General features: G+C 38.8%; 1 protein-coding gene across 2 annotated transcripts in view; it reads left to right on the top strand.

The window, feature by feature from the left end:
• The window catches only part of SORCS1 (sortilin related VPS10 domain containing receptor 1), a 261,108-nt gene that overhangs the window by 114,357 nt on the left and 126,575 nt on the right, over window positions 1-20,176 (top strand). For both annotated transcript variants that reach the window (XM_058841926.1, XM_058841925.1), the window contains exon 3: window positions 2,433-2,532. In XM_058841926.1, coding sequence (XP_058697909.1) covers window positions 2,433-2,532 — 100 coding nt within the window. The remainder of the gene's footprint in view (window positions 1-2,432; window positions 2,533-20,176) is intronic.

Genomic DNA, 20,176 nt, shown 5'->3' with positions numbered 1-20,176 from the left:
ACATACATATATATATATATAATACAGAAATAAGACAAATGGAGGTTGGTGATATGCCTGGGTTGGCTCCCAACAGAGACTTCCCATGTATGCAGTGTTTCCTTTAACGTAATTCTTTGTTCCCACTGCTCTGCAAATATATATATTACCATTTCTTTGTGTTAAAACAGTTATAGATGCCTATGTGCTGTTGTATGTGTAACATTCCCCACCCCATTAAAATTAAGGGTAATTGTCAAGTGGTACAAAAGAAAAAACTGGTAAATGGGAAGGTAGAAGGACTGGCTCTTGTCAGTTTAGAACACAATAATGAGAGAAAGATCTAATAGTAGCTCCTTCGATTGCTTGTGAATTCGTTCATCTGAAAAATAAAAAAAATAAAAAAGATGTTTTTCTAAGCTTTTAAATCTTTCGGTTTCTTTTATGGATGTTGACAGAGGCACACGCTTCCATCTGTATAGAGTGTTACCTGTAAATAAAGCTGTGAATGCAAAACAATTGCCTAGAGATTTGAAGTAAGAAGTGGCTGGCAATTCTGAAATTACCATTTGCAGTAGGCTGTTGACACAAGTTTGTCTGTGTTGTGGCAGGGGTACTGGCTGCCTTTCTTGAACAATTTCAAAGCAAGTTTTATGTCTCAGATTTTCTTTGCTCCTGTCTCCTTTTGAAGGATCCCATTTTGAATTCATTGTCACTGGTATAAGAAGCAGCAGCATTATTTTGTTAATATATTTTTCCTTACTCAGCGGGTCAGATTTAGTCCTTACTATCTTTGCATGTCTTTGTCAGCTCAAACTTCACAAAGGGTACCTTTTGGGGTTTAGGCAGAGAGCAGCAGAAATACTGATTTTTGATAAGACTGGGTGGTGAGATGGGGCAAGGTAACAAAGGGAAGCTGCAGTCCTTGGGCCAGGCTGTGTTCAGCATCCTGCTGTGGATCCCCTCACCTGGATGCTGGAGCATCTCTGAAATATTCAGCAACAGAAACAACCAGAACAATATCCTGCTCCTCAGTCCTCTGAGGAAATAGCTCAGTTAGTTTATATGTGCTCCTGAGAGAGATGACCTTATAAAGGGGAAGATCAGTCAGCAGATGAGAACTTGACGTTAATGTTCTAAACACCAAAGGTCACACATGCACACAGGAGGGCGTGTGTTTATTGGAGGAAAGGAGAAATCTATGGACATAAATCATAGGCCAGTTGTTATATGAGCAGGCAGATACGTGCAAAACTTCTATAGAGTTCCTAAATAGAAAGACTCAGCTTTAATGCAGATTCACGTTTTAGTGCAATTTGTCTTTCATGGATAAAACCCTAAGCTGCTGCTTTCTTGTTTTATTCATGTACTGATTGCAAAATCTGAAATCCCAGAAGCTATAATATGAATGTAGGTATGGTACTTGATTCAGAAATGTTCCAACTCCCATATTCCACCAAAAAAAGGAGTAAGTATTTATTACAGGTCTTAAATGCCTTTGTGAATTAAGTCACTGTCGCCCTGATAGGAAAGAATCTGCAAATAATAGGTGCCAAGATTTTACTTCAGAATGTCTGGTTTTGGAGTGGTTAGCAAAAGGGGAAATTCATGTTACTGCTTGCAAGTGAAGTTCTATATAGGTCCATTTGTACACGTTTCAGATGAGATACAGGAATGTGTTACTCTTTTGAATGTCTGTTACCCAGATACAAGTCCTTTTCTGCAATTTATGGACACCAACTCTACTGGTTTGGGCTGATTATTTAAATCCCTGGGATACAGGGACAGAATTTGGGCAAGCATGAACTGCATAATGAACAAAACCTCGGCTGATGATTGATCTTTGTTCCAGCACATGTTAAGAGTAACTCCTACAGGACCACTGGAGTCTTTATTTGTTCACTTCTTTTGTTCTTCCCCAAGACATGTAGTCAGTGTTTTTATGGGCAGCCCTCATTGCAGAAATATTTTATTTGCTCTACTGAGTGTGGCTTTTAAAGCAAGAATAAAGCACATGTGTCCATCCTTTCTGCTAGTCAGTGTCAGAGAAGCTACTTTGGAATACGTTGAGATGAGCCATCTTAACAAAATTAGTCTAAGCTTGGAGTATATGATGAATTGATAACCTTAGTCTCTTGCTGTCTGCTATTTGGCATTTCTGACAAGCATTATCTTCTGTATGCAGAATGTAGCATTTCTTATTGTGCATGTTTAAGATGATTTGGAAAGATGCTGGTTTAATTTTTCCTAATCTAATTTAAATGCAAATTGTAAACACGCACATGATGCTGTGTGTATATAATTAAGTATCATTATATACTACACGAATCATTGAAAAAGCTCTGGAGAGCCATTCTGCTATTTAAAGCATGACTTATATTGAAAAGCTGCCAAGTGACTTGTGGTTTTGTGATTAAGTGTTTGTACTTAAAAGAATCTCTCTTGAATTGTAGGTCAACAGATTACGGGACAACATATGAGAAACTGAATGATAAAGTTGGTCTGAAGACTATTTTGAGCTATTTGTATGTTTGCCCAACAAACAAGCGCAAGGTAGGTGACAAGGTGTTGGCTCGTTTTAGCTTTATGATGCTGTTTCTGTCCTGGAGATATCTTCTAATTTCCTCAGTATCTGTTACTGCTTAAGTAGCAGAAATCTCTCTGTCACTCTTGCCTTGAAAAAAATGTTACTTTATCAAAATAGAACCCAAATTGTACCAACCATACAACTTACCAGTAGTACTTGAGGGAAGGATGGCTGTTAAATGGACATGTACCATGCATGCAATTGTTTGCTTACAATGGATGGTGTTGATTTTGCATCTGGATGGTGTTGATTTTGTAGTCTGGAAGGGAGACTCATTAAAATGGCAGAAATGCATCTACAGTGACCAGACCGTATGTAACATCATTTGTATTTTAAGTGCTCCCAATAGTGAATTGAACAGGATTTGACAAATTCCTGCAGAGAAAATGGCTTCGAAGCCCAGAAGGTTTTAATCATTCAGACACCCTACTGACTAACAAGTTACTATGAATTTATAATGCTGACATATTCATGAAAGGAATCTGGATGCCTTCTTTGAGATACATTTTTGACAAAATTTTTCATTTTCAGTTTTGCCTTGTTTTTCAGGCCTTATGCATAGTTTGAGTCACTACAGGCACAACTGAATTGCACTGGCAGAAGATGTTAGTAAAGACTCACCTCTAAAGGAGGCTGGGTGTATTTGGGCAGCTCATGGTCACTATCATGCTGTTCTCACTATACTGAAACAGTTATGTGTTCTTTAAGACAGGCTGTGAAAGGAACCTGTCCTAACCTGAGAGGACAATGCTTAGCAGTTTAAGTTGCAATTAAATGGCCCCAAATTAGTGGAGAGATGTAATCTCATTGATATTGACCCTTTAGAAGATATGAAGCTCTTCTCTAGGAGCTGAAGAATGAAATTATCAGGTCATTTAAATGTCCTTCAGAAAGCAAAGTGCAGGCTGGCACTGAAAAGCCTTCATCACCTCTGGCTGCATCCTGCACCCTCCCACTCCCTGCCTTTCTCTGCCACCCTTGTTTGTGTAGCCATCTGGTGAGCTGGATCCAGAACTGACCTGCCTGAAAACTAATCCCTTTCCAGCTCACAAACTAAACTGATGAAAGGAAAAACCTTTCAGGCAGAAGTATGGAACTATCTTTTCTGGCAGAAATCTGCTGTAAAGTTGGCCTGTACTCAATGTGGTACAGTGCCAGAGGAAAGCAGCAGCACCTGGGATGAGAGGACCTAGGTAATGGTCTAAGATTGAATTTTTCAAAGTTCATTTCAGCAGGAGCAGAGTTAGGCTTGCAGGAAGAACTTTTAGAGGCCTTCCTTATGCTGTTTCTATAGAACATTGGGCCATTCCACCCATAAGCATTTAATTTTAGACACCCAAATAGTCCCTCGAGGCTAAGAGGGCATGGCACGTGTCCGCACTAAGAATACTTCTACAGGGAAAGCAAAAATATTGAAGCTCATGGTCTTTATTATACCTGCTGTGGAATGAAAATTTGAAGGAAACATATTTAAAAATTTTGCCACTAAGGAATAATCTATGCATCCTGAGATGGGATCCCCTCTACCCCCATGAAATTCTGATAACACTTTCAGAAACTCTGGTCACATTGAAAGCTGCATCTTGTTTCCCTAATGTGGGTTGAGTGGATAGCTGCAGAAATACTATTAAAATGTAGAACTCAACTACTCTAAACTCCATGAATTTTATAAAACTCATACCCTTCATGTGAAGGGTTTATACACTGCTTCAGTTAGTCCTGGGCAAATACTAACAGTGAGTTTTCCCTAAATATCAGTTGTGTGTGGTGATTTCTCAAACTGCACCTGCTGCCTTCAATGTCCTTTGTTCCACAAGGCCTTCCTTAGCAGAGGGAAAAGGCTTCTTCAATAGTGGAAAAGAAAATGGTGCATTTTTCATCTTGAAGTTATTGGATGAGAGACCTTGCTACAGCAGTGATCCATAAGGGGGGTCAGCATGCACTTAACTTATGAAGTTGCCTTGTTCTGGGAAAAAAAATAAATTTTAGCACATATTTAATTTTAGGAGTAGTCCCATTGAAACAGAAGGTGAATTTTGAACTTAGCTGACTCAGGGCTGATTGCTTGTTATGGAAAAAAAGCTAGTGTACCATTTATGTAAGTCTTGTCTCTTCTTTGCAAAGCAGAGCAGTTAGCACAGTGAATACTAGAATGCATGTAATTGGATTTATTAAAATAATTGATAGATTTGTTCATGAATTTCTGATTATTTTCACATTCTGGAAATGAACAAACAACAACATGTGTTGAATAAATTGTTTGTTGTAATTTATTTGCTCTTTTCAATCTAGGAAAAAAATGGGTCTATAAATACCCAGTATTTGCAGAGCTTCCCGCAGCCCATGCATGCCAATTTATTTCTAAAAGCTTTTGACTTTCAATTCTTGTCCTTTTATTGAACAAAATTAAATCCTTTAACCAGACATTGCAGGCAATGTCATATGCGTGGAAAAAAAAATTAGAAACAAAGTCAACCATTATTTACAATTTAAACTGACCTATTGCTGTTGCTTGGCATTTTTCTGAATTACAATATTTTCTGAAGGAAATGACAGAAAGTGGTTACTAACATAGTGATGTATAAGTCTGGGCAAAGAGGAGTGGAAACATCTTTTAGTTTCTTTCCTTTTACTGAATTACTGTGCTACCTGTTCGTATGACAGATGACACAGATCAGGGGGAAAAAATGTACCACATGGATCTTGCCAAAGACACAGACCCTGTTTGAGTATTTGTCAACAAGTCTCCAGAAGAGATATGTGCAATGTGCAATAAATCCCTAGGCTTAGGTATGTCAACATTGGTTTATTTGTTAGGTTCGTGGAGACTGTGATGAGAAAGAAAATTATTTGAATCCTTCTACATGAAGAAATACTGTTTAAGAATAATGCTGATGGGTTGCAAACTAAACTAAAATAGAAATCCAAGCTGATACCTTGAAATTCTGTTTTCACAGAAGTGTGTCGTTCATTTTCCTAGAAACTCACATGCACTAAGCTTTAGAGTTTTTCTCTATAAAAGCCTTTCAGACAGGTTGTTTTTTACTCATTGCATGGAAAATCATAGGCATACACACATAAAAAGTGAATGGGTCATGGTGGGGACTCTAAAATTTGTTTAACTGGAGGTTTTCTTTGACTCAGGAAGTGCTGCTGGCTAATTTAGATGCTGTATCCTCATAGGAAGCACACTGTGTTCTCTGCAAAGAGCCAGTTTGTGCAGCCCAGTCGTTCTTTGTACTTTCGAGCCCCTTGTATCTGTGTATCTTCAGTTAATTAACAAATGCTGGGTGATAGTATCTGCCAGTGACTTTTATGCTATTAATAGGACTAGTGCATCAAATATTTCCTGTGAGCTTGAATTTTTGTGGTAGTGTTTATTTGTTTGTTTGTTTGTTTTATTTTTTCTCTCCCTTTCTGCAGGCCTGACTTGATTTTTTTTTCCTGCTTTATTCCTCCAACTGTTCAGATTTTAATTGCTGTGTGGAACAGTGTTGCCTTTTTTTTTACCTCTCTTTAAAGATGAATGGATTACAGATGCCTTCCTCTTCCTTGATACTCACTGCTTGTGTTTATCACCTTTATCACAGTCTGTTAAGCATTGTCCTGTTGAGTGTGTAGCACCAAGATATTTATTGTAAATAAAATTGCATGGGTTTCAGTGTTGGCTAGATCCCTAACTACTTCAAATTTATTTATATTAATGAGTTTTAAATGAAAAGAAATTAAAGGAATGACAGCTTAGCCTACTGTTCTTTTTAGCATTGGCTGGTGATTCTGCACAGAATAGTTGGCAGAAGTTTCTATTAGTCAAGAGAGTAGAAAATTTACTCTTAGTGGCTGAAATGGGAATGCTTGATTGCTGCTGTCTATCCTGTGGTATTGGGCGAGTTCATTTGCTTTAGGGAAGTTCTGTTTCTGAAATGTAAACTGCCCTCTTGTATAAAGGGTAAGACCTAGAGCTGTGTGCTTTACCTTTGTACCCACTCTTCTGAGCTGGGGAAATGTCCATGGGGGTGAACAGTTCCACCTGGCATTGCTGCTTCTCAGGAGTCTGCTTATCTTCAGTTACTAAAATCAGTTTGGGAACACTTCTAAAAATTCTCATTCTGGCCTGCCTCACTGTGGAAACCTCCAGAACTCTGAGGGCAGGTCTTGATTTTTTCCGTTTTTTCAGGAAAAAGGAGTTATTTCTGACAGTGTCTTCCTTGCAGCCTCTGTAAATCTTAGTGTGAAGGCTGTCAGTTTGTATTGGAGGGGCTGGAGCTCAGCAGAGCTCTCAGCACTCCTCACTGTGGACCAGGTCAATCCCATGGCCATCAAGGGATGGCATCCTTAGCAAATTAGGCACAGTGGGAACCCAGCCTCTGTCAGTCATGCCAATAGCACGGTGTGTGATTGCAGTCCACTCTTGCTGAGATAAAAGCAATTATTTTCTTGCTCTCCTCTTTTCATTTGGAAGGAAAGGTCCTTGTTAGCTGCAGGCTGTGAGTCCAGCCTTCAAAGAGACACTCAGACCAAAAAGGCATATGTGAGTGGTCAGAATTGTTTCGGGTTTTGTGGTAGTTTTTAAACTATTTTTTAAAAAAACATTTTTTAAATGTTGTAGTGGACAGGAGATTTCAAGGAGATGTTTAGTGAGAATGTTTTTGTACCTATTTAAAGGGAGGAGCCACTGTGTCCTGCAGCATTTTGGAGATCAAAACATTTGCTCAAATGGAAACTTCTTTTTGGATTAAATGCTGTAAAACATAGGATGGTGCATGAAATGTCTCCTATGCTATGACCACAAGTAATGGTTCTTTTTAGCCTCATAATTTGCTTCAGAGAGAGTATTTTGGAAGGAGGGAGTTGAGAGAATATGGTGTAGGATTTATCTCCTGTTTTCACTTACCTGATAGGCAGTTTGGGTTAGACAGTACTACACAAGCCTTTTATCCAATGGTCTTCCAGTAGAAGAACCTAGGGATTCTTCTTCACTTCTGTTTTTTCTTTAAATACAGTGGCCTAAATCTGTTTCATTCAGCAGTTTGAGCTAAATATTCAACCTCACCAGAAAAGGGTTGAAATCCTGAACCTACAAGAGATTATCTTGGACTGCAGGGGTGGTTCAGTGGATAACACTGTACACATGCAAACAGTTCACTACCCATGGCAAGAGGGATGTCTCACACTGAGAATTAAGAAGTCTTTAATTTTCTGCAGTTCAGCAATAATGATGGATTAAGTCGACTGCTTTACAGGCCTCTGGTGGTGGTAACTGGAAAATCTGATAATCTTGGGATGTCCTTGGGTTAATGCAATTACAGTTTTCACTTTCGCCTGTAATACCTTTAGATTCAAGAGTAATTCTAGCTGTGAACCAGATAAACAAGTATAGACTTGATTTCCATTTCAGAAGACTGTCTTTTCTGCCTCCCATATCACATGCAAACAAGGATAATTTTTTGCTGCTTTAGAATGGTGGATTTTTGCTCACAGCTGTTGGATATAATCTGGCAGTTGGGTAGTTTCTCTGGAGTCAGTGAAGATGTGTCACTGTAGAGCTGGTGCTGTCTTTAATACTGAGTTCATGGGAAAACAAATAATTAACAATTATTTGGTCCAGGTCTGTATTAACAAAGGCAGAGCCTAATTTTTCAGAGTGAATATTTTTACTTTTGAAATGTCTGGCAGCATCTGCTACCAAACTTTCTGATTCATGGCTGCAGTACATGACAGCTCTCACAACAGCCATTACACACAAAGCCCTTGCCATTACTCTACATCCATATCTCTCCTTGGATATGAAGTGAAATCAAAGCCCATTTATTCCACTTCTGCTCTTGTAAGCCTATCAAAAATAGTGGCAGCTTTGACATTTCCTCACTCAAAGTAGCACTACAGTATTCCTTTGTATCTCACAGAAGTCTCCAAGGGCACGCTGGGTGTTGAAACTAATGATGGGAAGGTATAAGCCACAGAATTCAACTTCAGAGTTTCAAAAGTGTTCTTTCCCTTCTGAGTCTGTTTCCTGTTTTCTGCAAACTGGACAATTAAAATTAATGCAAGATAATCTCTTGTTGAATGTCCTTCAATTCTTTTATCCCTTTTTAATTCCTCTGTGACTTACCAAATACTCTGGAACAGATGATAACCCTTTTGGCCAGGAAGGATATATGCCAGCAGCTTAGAAAGCACATGAGCAATAGTTAGTTGCAGGCTGTGTACAGCTGGGATTGATGGCAGAGCAAGAACAGACCTGTCTTGGTTTCAAAGTTGTAGGTCCATCCTTTTCCATAAGTAAGACAGGCTATTTAAACCAGGAAGAAAGCCAGGTGCCATAATATTGATTTTTTTTTTCCTATGAAAAACTGGTCCCAAGCATTTGAAAATAAGTTTGTTCAGTGTCCCATAAAGTTGGGCTAAAAATATGTACAGCAGGGTTTTTTAAAGTTGCCTTCTGGGTTTTGAGGTATTAAAGATACATAACTAAATCTCTTTTATCTCCTTTCCCTGTTGTGTTGTGGTTGGAACATACTTTTTTGGTCGTGAAATTTGGAAGTTGTCTTCATACTGTGTATCTTCAGAAGTTCACCTTCAAGGGAAAAAGAACATAATACTGTGACATAACGGTTCTGTGGCACTTCGGAAATGATAATGTAAAAAAACCCAAATGTTGTTTGAATATTGACCACTCAACCCTCTCTTGCTAGGCCTGCAGCAAAGTACTGTTAATTAGCAGAAAGTGTAATCTGTAGGGCATGTTTGGCAGCAGATTGTAACTGCTCACTCCTTCTGCAGCCTGGATATGTTGTTACACAGAAATGAATGATGAAATGTCAGGATACTCCAGGGTTTTGCCTTCTGTCTAGCTGTGCTTGGAGTACAGGGAGATTAAAGGGAAGAAAATAAACAAGAAAAATATTCTTGCATTAAACTTCTGTCTGATAAGTGCTAGTAAATGCAGAGAAAGGGGAGTGATGGGAAAGATTAATGGATGTAATAAGTAAGCCATCTACTGCTAAGAAAATGTGGAGTTTGACTTGTATGCAAATAGCATGAAAACTATAGACCAACAAGTGATGACTCATATATCAAATTGAGAGTAAGAGGTCCTTGAGGAAGCAGCCAAACTTCGTGGAGAAAATGGGAATAATTAAGTGTCTGGTATTAAAAAGATATTGCAGAAACCATGACTGACTTTTTCCTTTTGGTGTTGCTAAGTGAAAGGCTTAGGTTTCTTGTTGCAGGGACAAAGAGAGATTTTCCAGAGCCAGAATAATAATGATAATAATAATAAAAAAAAAAAGAATCAAATTTAACACAAAACAGAGAATTTGAAGGTAACAACTTACTGAAAATAAGGCACTGTAATGTGAATCTTTTCTATTGTGTCTTTTGAGTCCCATCTCTCCAGCTATTTCTCAGTAGCAGTCAAAAAAGGAATTAAAACATTTAGGAAGTGCATATAACTTGGGGAGCAAGGAAAATACAATGCTTTTATCACACAGCTTTGAGAGTGATGGCATAGGGAGGCTGTGGGTGGGCATACACAGAATTCGTTCTCTTTCTGTTTACCACAATGTGGCTTTCAGGTGGGTGTGGGTCTCCCACAAATTTGCACAAACTCAGTTTTTCTGTGGAGGAGTCTTTTCTACCATGTTCAGAAGCAGTGAATTGTGGTCAGTGTTTCTGTAAAGGTGAATGTTTTAGGGATAAGGGAGAACAAAGGAGAGAAAGCCGCTGTGGAAGCTGAGCAATGATAATTGCAATTGTTGGAGGCAGTGTTGAGGTTGACATTTACCAAGTAAACCAAAATTCTTTCATAAAGATCTATCAGAGTTCTTGCTATGTATTCTGATTCAATGGATCGAGCCCTAGATCACTGTTTCCTAATCATTTTCTTCATGGATAGGGGAGTGAAATCAGACTGGGGTGAATGTTCAGGGCACACTTGTACCTTCAAAGTGTTTCTGTGCACATTTGCTATGAACATCTGAGGATTTGAGAGAGATACTTGGTGGTAAATTTTGAGTGTGGCCAACTGTTACCATAAATCTGTGAGCCAACACACTTTTGTTGCTTTTTCTTAAATTGACATTGCAGTTAAAAAGCTGGTGAAATATTTTCAAAAGATAATGTTTTACAGAAACATTTAAATTAGTGCAGTGTTTGACAAGCAAAAATCAAATTTGCAGTTTTCTATTGCATATAGAATATTATGAATAATGGATTTTGTTATTTAGAGAAAGAAAAAAAAGTCATATTGATTGAAAGCACTTATTCCTAGTCAAAACACTATTTATTTTCTGCTGAGGTCATCTAAGACTTTGCTGTTTTGAAGAGATTGATGTTAGAATAGCAATGTTTTGGGTGTGAAAAGCTAAAGCCATTTTGGTTTGAAATGTTTCCTTTTAAGATTCTTTAGATATTTACCAAGATAAATTATACTGAAAACAACGGAACATAATAATGGCACTTAAATTACATTTTTAATAATTTTGCTGATTCTATTATTAAAAGTCTGCTCTGAACAGTTTCAATGCAAAACACTGAATTCTCCACTGCACAAAGGCATCTCTTTGCATAAATATAAAATCTTCAGTCTCCAGTCCCATGTACCTAATTCCTTCATTAGAGGTAATAAGGAGAATTAGAAGGGAGCTGTGATCTGGTCCTTGCATTACAAATTCTCTGTGTGCAGACATTTCTCAGGGTTTTGTTTCTCCTGTGGAGTGATGAGATGCTTTTGTGTTCGTTCAGTATCTTTTTCCACACAGATCAAAGACAGACAGAAAGCTGTGGAATATGTTCTCCATGGAACTGCACAGTTACCAACAAAACCTCCATTTGTGATACCTGATCTTAATGCAGAATTAGAGGATGTATGTTCATCAGATATGGTTAAAAAGAAAATCACCTTCCCCTGGTTTAAGCCTCCTTTGTACATCAAATTGCAGAGTTTGAATATTATTTTTCTGTGTTTTTTTTTTTGAAACAGAATATGTTTTAGAGGATTTAGCCTTATGTGTGTGGTCTGGTTGCTGGTCTCTGTTTCCTCCTAGGCAATTTCTGTGAACTCTTCTCTTGAGCATGCTGTGTGCTCTGGATGTAGCTTTCTGGTGAAGACAACCCATTAGAAGTAATTCCTTAATAATAAGCATGGCAATGGGCTTACAGCTGTTCCTGGACATTATGCAGCCCTGAAAACACAAAATCATATTATTGTGACTCACCCTTCTGCGTCAAGACCAAGATTCTTCTGTCCTATTTATAAGTTAAGAATTTATAAGAAGAGATTTTTTTTTTCTCTCTGTTTGAACAGCATCTGTTCCTTTGGGTTCTGGTGTACAACTTGTCTTCCATTTATCACTATTACTAATGGTAAATAATCAATGTAATAGCATAGCAAATCTGAATGACAGCAGTTTGTGCTTAGCTTTTGGCAGTGAAGGGAGAAACACAAACACATCCATATGTCCTCCCTAATGCCATGTTACTCAGCTCCCAGAAAGTAAAGAACAATTGCAGATAAACCCCGGTAGAATCAACTGGGGAAGAAAGTGTGAGAGTTTCTCTGTGTCTCTGCTTCTACTTGAGACCTTGGCTCATTTTATGTTTTGTTGTTTTGGTTTTTTTTTGTTAATAGGTAGTTCAGGAGAAATATTGTCAGTCCTAGTTTATGAATGAGATAAAATATATGTTTTTCTAAGGTCAAAAAACAATCAGCTGCAGAGAGAAACCAAACACAGGATTTTGGTTGAAGTCCTAGCCACAAAATCATCTTTTCTCCTAATTCTTGTGATTCTGGAAGGTCACAATCTTCCCAGTCTCCTTTTATACCATTTCTTTCTGAGACGGAATCACAAACTGCAGTTCACCTCTGCAAGTTTGTGCCCTTCATTTGTATTGCTTAAAGATATAAACAAAGAAGGGGAAGCATCAATCATTTGAGCCTGTTTGGCAGAGTAGCACTAGGTTATCATGGAGAGATAGAGGAAGCTTAATTCAGTCATTCAATGATTCAGTGTAGCAGTGGGCAAATCACTGCTGCTCCAGACCCCTGTGTGCCTAACACCAGTGGCTTGGCAATATTCCTTTTTAAACTCAAATTCATTTCTCTAATGAAAATATGTCTTGACATTTCAAACCTTGGAGCTGAGAGCTGTCTCCCAAGTCATGCTCCTGGTTCAAGTGTCTCACTGTTCTCTTTCTGTACTACCTCTACCAGCTAAACTTTTCCATGTGTTCCAGGGTGCCAAACCTTTCCTGCTGCTGTTGTTTCAAATGTGTTGCTGCCATTTGCAAGATCTCACAGGAGCATTCAGTCATTTACCACCAAAGACTCCTATTCCTATCCTGACCTTCCCCCCTTGGGCACCAATTAAAATCTATTACTTTGTTCCCATCATACTTGCTGTAATTGGAGCTCTGGCTCTTTGCCTGGTAGAACTCATTGGGTTTTCCTTTCCTTTTCATTATTAAACTTGGCTAAAGGTGGCAGGAGTGAAATTTCCAAACCAAAAATACATATATACACACACCTTGGGGACAACAACAACATTTTGATGAGACTTTTAATTTAATTTAATCTCTCTTTCACTTGTCATCAGGAGTGTAAGAAAAATCCAGGTGAAAGAGCAGATATGTTTCATATGATGATATTGCTTACTTCCTTCCTCTTTTTGTTCTCTTCCTTCAGCTAATGTGCCCCAATGATTTTACAGAAAAGGTTTTCCTGCAACTGTAGGACAAACAGGCTGTGAGCCTTGCTAGTAAAAACACTGTGCTCTGAAAGTTGAGGGGAGCAAGAGCTGTGTACCTGACAACTCTCTTGAGCCCCAGGCCCTGTCCCTTCTTGTATGCCAATACCTGGATAGGTGTACCTTTCTCCCTAGAGTATGCAGCTCACATCTCTAAATGAACAGTAAAGGAACATCAATAAAAGCATTTTTCTCTCCTGGTGGTTGATAATGCTCAAGCAGTCTGTCTCAACTGGCTAGCAGCAAGTGCTCTGCTTGTCACAGCCTGCTTCTTTAGAACCACTAAAATCACGCTATCTACAGCTGCTGTTATGTAAGTGTGGCTGCCACCTCAGTGTCTTTCAAGAGTGAATTTAAGCCTACCCCGAAGGTGAGATTTGCAAACATGCCAAGTCTGTGCTAAAAGGAAATTCAGGGAGAAAAAAACCCCCACACTTTGGGTTTTGGGATTCCCTTGCTTTCAGTGAGGATAATCTAAGCTAAAAGTATGTGATTGATACTCACCAAATGGTTGATGTGGATCAGAAAAATCAGACATGAAGTGGCTCTTGGAGGGTGTTTCTGGTATTTGCAACCAGGCAGGACCTGCAGGCATTCTGAGTTTAGTTGGTTTTTCCACCATTTGGACAACAGATGTACCGTAACAAGTTTGCATGTTCAGCTTTGTGGAGCTAAGTCAGGAGGAATTGAAGTTTAGATGATTTCTTTATCTAGGTCCCTGAAGGCGCTGCAGCTACAGCCAAATCTGTATATAGCTTTATTTTGCTAGGGCACCTCCATGACAAAACCCCCCATGGGCTGATGAGGAGGATGCAGTGTGAATAAAGCTTAGCCTTGCAGTCGGGCTCTGTTGTAGCTGACCCTACAAGTGACAGGCTGGCACAGCCCAGGGTGTCCCTCAGCAAATTCAGCTGAGGGGCACAGACTGCAGTACAGGTTATAGCAGCCTGTCAGGAACTTGGAGTGCTTTCCATGTGTGACTGCAACCTGTGTCACTGCAGCTCCACACATGTCAGTACTCAAGTTAACTGAGTTATTTTCATACCCGTAGGAGTGGAGAGGTGACTTTTACAAATGTGAAAAAAATTAATAGTCTCTAACTTTTGATTTCTTTGCCTGCTTTCTCATTTAATGCATAACTTTGAAAAAGCTGCATTGAAGGTTTGCACTTGGAAGAGGTAGCTCCTGACTTCTGCAAAACAGAAATGTGTTTCACTGAGAAAATCTGAGATTTTTGGGGTGAGGTGCTGTGTAACTGCAAACAGTTTTTGTTAATAGTCAATTCATGTTTATAATAAAAAGTATGTCCTCACTGTCAAGAAGGTTAATATTGTTCAGAATATCTGCATTACACCTATACTAAAGCTGTGTGTATTTGTTCTGTTTGGAATTACATGAATAGGTGCTACATTATACTGTACAAACTTGTGTATTGCTGTGTGAGAGATACATGATCTCTACCACTTGAGATGGAAAAAACATGTCTTTCGGTAAAAAGATATTTCCTGGGCTTGCTGCACCGATATTTAATGAAATTGTGAGTAAGTGAAGCAGATTCATAAAAAAAAAATAACATTATTTTTGCTGGGGAGGGGGAGAGTTTAAAACTAAAAATCAAAACCCTCTCTCTCTCAAAGTTTGCTGGCTTTCAAAATCCAAGCAGGATTTTGGAAAGGCTGTTCTCTCCTTAAAATGCAAAACCTCAGAAAAAATAAATGCCTCATCCTGCTGAAAAATCCATCCCTAAATGTCATAAAATATTACTTGGTAATCTGTCAAATCATTCACACTGAAGGCTGCTGTGGTCCAGCTTGAGTTTAATCTGAAGTGAAATGAGTCCACACTTTCCTTCCTTCTGGTCAGCCTTTGATCCCAGGTGTGTTCTCTGCCGGGGTTCTGCACAGGCTGTGTTAATGCTGTGATGGAAGGAGTGATTTTCACAGGCAGGTACCCAACTCTCAGCCAGTACATTCAGTGAATATTCTTTAAATGAAAGTCTCCTTCTTCATGTGATTCAGTCCAGAAAAAAATATTCCGCCTGACTGGTTTGTGGAGAGTAGGAAAGATAAGGTTTTCTCCTCTTTGAGTACGTGGAGGGGCTCTGCAAACAAATACAAATACAAAAACACCTGGTAGCCTGTCTCACCTGGCATAAGCTAACATTTCCAAGAAACAGTGAAATAAATGAAAAAGAAAACTCCATTTCTTTTCTCTATTGTACCTGAAATATATCTTCTTCTAGGTCACAATGCATTTGGGTCTCTTTAACAGCAGGTAGTGAAACTGCAAAAGTATTTGTGTGGAAAGTAAGAAGGAAATCATCTCTTTCTGAAGCTGCAGGGAAAATTTAGGCAGAGAGAATGTAATTAGCCAACCTAAAAAATGCCTGAGAGAACAGAAATTGCCAGCATTATTCCTGCACAGAGTTTTGAGAACTTTAATAAATGCAAGTGATCAGCATAGTAGTTTTAAGTATATTCTGGAGGTCTGCAGCAAAAAAACACAGCAAGCAGACCCAATAACTGCAGCAAAATTAGAGGTACTTTTATCAAGGGGATGCTTAACTAACTTATATTAATATTTGTCATAAATGTGTAATCCACAGCAAGGATATTTGGAAAGGGTAAGTATATTTTATGGTCATTTAAAAGGAAATTTACTTACACTTCGGTGTTCAGTTAGTAAAAACATTTATTGACTCTTAAAAGCTGCATTTAGATAGGAATTTGCATATGTAAGAGAAACTACTTTCATGTGGCCACCAATGTTTTAGATTCAAGAACATAAAGGAAGGGGAGGCTTCATCTCTGCAACTCCACTACCCTGGGGTGACATTGCTTCTTGCAGTGTTGAGAATGTGCCCATTTAAAACCTGTTGCATGTCTCTGAAACGTGCCTGCTCTGTGTAGTAGTATAAATTAAAATAGCTGCAATAAATGATAGCGAAGCAGAAATGAATAAGAAACCCAAAAGTTTTCTATGCAATAAAATCTGATTGTTAGATTGTAGCCTTGTTAAGCTGCATAAAAATCAGAATAGTTAATATGTTTTGCTCTGATTTTAATTGTGATTATAGTTGGAGTAATTTGAAAAATAAATGTATGATTATCATGTTAAACAAGACTTTTTTACCCTTCCTAAATTGCAGTTACTAACGTAGTACATTATTGCAGTCTTTGGTGAAAACAAGATCCATTATAAATTAAAAATATGGATGTACAGAGAAGACTACTAAGTGAATTAGAAGGAAAACTTGGGAAAAAAAGAATCCAAGCCTGTCTTGGGAGCGGTTTACAAGCTTTTAAATGCAAATTTATCAAAGCTTTTTGTAAGTCATGGATCTCATTTTTAATCGGTATTCCACTATTTGAAAATCAGCCACACAGGCTCTCACTTGGTTAACATTCATTTTACTAGTCTCAGATCTTGATCCAAAATCCACTGAAGTCAATAAAAAGACTCATTTTGAATGCAAAATTAAATTATTCTTCTTAGCATGTCAGAAGAGCTTCCTCTTGCAGTATCCCACCTTTGCCCTGCGGAAAACCAGAATAAAATATTTGGCAAGAAAGTTAAAGCTTCTTTCTGAGCCTGTGGATGAGCCTGAGCTCACAGGCAATATATTGGACTTCAGATCTTCTAAAGTATCATATCAGTGTTAGAACCTGCAAACCTTTCAGGTGTTACAGAGGTTTACCCTGATAAATATAATTTTTTGTATTTCATACATATTTTTACTCAAGCCCTATATATAAGCCCACATAATTAACATTTATTGGTTTCATATGCTACTCAGATGTCAGTAGGGTTTCCCTACATACACTGTTGGTGTATGTTCTACTGTATTCATGATAATCAAATGAAGTTGATACAAAATCCTACTGGTACTTTTGTAGACAGCTATGTACACTCATTGGGAAACCAATGCTTCAAGATACTCAGACAACTGATGGGAAGACAAAAAAGGTCTAAAAACATTAAATAATTTGTCTATATCTGTACAAGCATTGTTGAAATGGGAATCTGAATCCCTGTGTAAATCCTAGCTAGCATTTTTATTCCTGTGAATTTGACAGTACTTCTTCCTCAGAAGGTTCCAAACTTAGTTAAAATGCTGCTGACAACATATACACTTGCTAAATCAGTGGAAGGTCAACAGAATATACAAGATTTATAGAGGCCAAGCAAAGCAGAGCATCACTTGTGCTAAGGTTGAATCACATGTGACTGTGATTCCTGGTACTTAATTTTTCAATCATTAAAAATGATAAATCATCCTTTATCAAACGCAGCTGGAGAGAGTATTTATGAATGATGCCTTTAAACAGTTCATGGCATGACTTGCAACAATGGTAACATGAGTTTTTAACATCAGTAATTTAGCCAGTGCAATCTTGAGATGTGAGTGTGATACTGATGGAATACACACACATGTGTGTAATCATACATATTACAGACAGAGACAGGCCAAAGAAGGAAGGGTGGACTTGTAGATGCTGATGACCAACTATCCCAGCCCGTGGAGCATTCATCCCACAGACAGTGCACAGCAGAGGACAGGGAAGCTCTGAGATGGTTTTTCAGTTGTGAGTTTGGTGACAGGCTCTATAACAGCACAGATATGTTTTTAGAGAAGTCTCTTCTTGCTTATTTCCTCCTAATCAGGGTTTAGATTGCCCACTGGACCATGAAGCAGTGTAACATCGTTTTTAGCTGCATGCAGTAGGATTTCTTGCAGCTGAATTACTTGTCACACTTTGGGTATCACAACTCTGCTGGGTGATATTCCTACAGATGAAGAGATCTGATAGTGCCTGATACTGCTTTACTTGATCATTGATTTCATCTGGGCTTTTTCTGAAGTCCCTGATGTCAGGATCTGTGGAGGTTTATAGGTGTCTAGCTTTCCTGGCTTCTCGAAAGTTAAACAGGAGATGGCTTCCTTCTTTAATGAGCCAAAGTCTGCCGGCCTAAACGAGTGGGGAGACACAGATGGTGGATGCTCTGATTGTCTCCCCATTTCTTATCCCTTGTCAGGGTTTGGGAACTGTAACTTTTCTCATCAGAGCTGTGTAGCTAAGTATAGCTACATACTACAGCTACAGGAGTTACTCAGGTACTGCTGCAATGAATAGAATTATTTATAGATACTGCTGTATTCTTTACTATAAATTTAGTAGGGGTTTGCCTGAACTCACCCACACTTAGGTATGCACTGGATCTTGGTCCCTTCTAGCTTCCCCTTCATTGCTGTGGAGTGAAGCACATCCCTGATGTTCTGAGCCATCAAAACTCAGTGTCTGCCTTGCTCGCTTCCAGATAACTCACTGCATGAGCCTGTCTGTGGGGACATTGAGTCCTTTTCTGTGAATCAGGATTTATTTGCTTTTGAAATGTTAATGCTAGAGACCAGGAGGAGGAGGAAATGTCTTCTTGAGCTGCTTTAAAGATGTTAGTTGCTATTTTAGTGTGTTGCTGTGGATTTAAGAGGACTACTGAAGGGCAGCATGGCAGCTCCTCTTTGATCCAGATGACTGGCTCTGTAGGTGGTGGTCATTAGAAGGGAGAAACAGCTCCATCCATCCTATGGCTCCAGCTGTAGGGAGCTCTAAAGCTGGTTTATATCAGGTCAGATTTTCTATGCAAGTTGTGTCAAAGCCTGGTGATTTTTTTTGCACTCCTGTTCCTAACATGCCGCCTTTCCGAGCTGGCTGCAGGGCTGATGCTCCTGTTCAGGCCTCCAGCACCTCAAGTCTCAGCTGTCACAATGTCCTGGCCACCACAAATGTGGCCACCTCTGATTCACACAGAGTGCAGCTGCAGAAATCAGACACCTTGATTTCTGCTGCAGCCACTGAACACAACTCTTTGGAATGCTCCCCAGCTTTTTAGACTAAAAGCAGAGCTGCAGGTCTTTGCTTCCCAGACTTTGCTATCTTTGCTGTACCTCACTGCTTGTTAGGAGTGGCTGCTGCCTCCCATTAGCCTGTGGCTCCAGTCCCCACTTCTGCTTGCAGCCTTTTCAATCAAGTGCCTGTGTATGTCTCTCAGTGTGCCCATCATGCATGGGAGGAGATGGTTTCTAAGGAACATCCACTACATTATGCCAATACTTCAAAAATTCAAGGGTTTTTCTGGTTTTCTCTTTTTTTCTCTCTCTCTTTTTTTTTTGTCTGTCATTTATGACACAAAAGCCTTGGTCATAGTTGGGTTTCAGCTGAATTCTGGCTGCCTTTAGTTTATGCCTTTGCAGATACTGTACTTTGTATTTCTCTGCAGCAACTGCTTTGTTGATATTTGTATGTTAACGTGAGCAACAGGCTCCTGGACTATGATTGGACTGTTGTGATGCTGAGTTAACACAAATAATAATTAATTAAGTAGTTGGAAAGAGGTGTGAAAAATAATGAACCAGAGAGGGAGCAGGCAGTCACCTGCCTGCTGGAATAGAAAGGAGAGAAAAAACAAAAGAGGTGGAATCAGAGATCAAAGAAAAGGAAAGATGGTGGGGAGAAATTGAGAGGATTAAGAAGAGGGACTTTACAGAATCATAGGTAGGGGGGGTTCTTGCAAATCAAGTTGATTATTTTCTTTGTTTGATGGGTGCACAATGCATTAAAACATTTGCATAACATTCCCAGGCCCTCCAGCTTAGATTTACAGTTCTGAACCATCCTTTGAGGGGGATTAAATTCTCTGAAGAATTCAGGGCCAAGTCTACAAGGAAGGTTAATACCAATTCTTTTCTTCTTTTTGCTATACTAGGAGGTGCACACCTAATTAGGACTTAAATATTTAGCCTTCTGTATAGTTAGGACTTTGTTATTTTTTTATTTTATTTATGGAAGGTTGATATTTCATTTTT

The sequence above is a fragment of the Poecile atricapillus genome, chromosome 6, assembly GCF_030490865.1.
Source record: "Poecile atricapillus isolate bPoeAtr1 chromosome 6, bPoeAtr1.hap1, whole genome shotgun sequence".
In the NCBI taxonomy this organism is placed as follows: Eukaryota; Metazoa; Chordata; class Aves; order Passeriformes; family Paridae; genus Poecile; species Poecile atricapillus.
The sequence above is the reverse complement of the archived record's forward strand: the minus strand, read 5'-3'. Positions and strand labels throughout refer to the sequence as shown.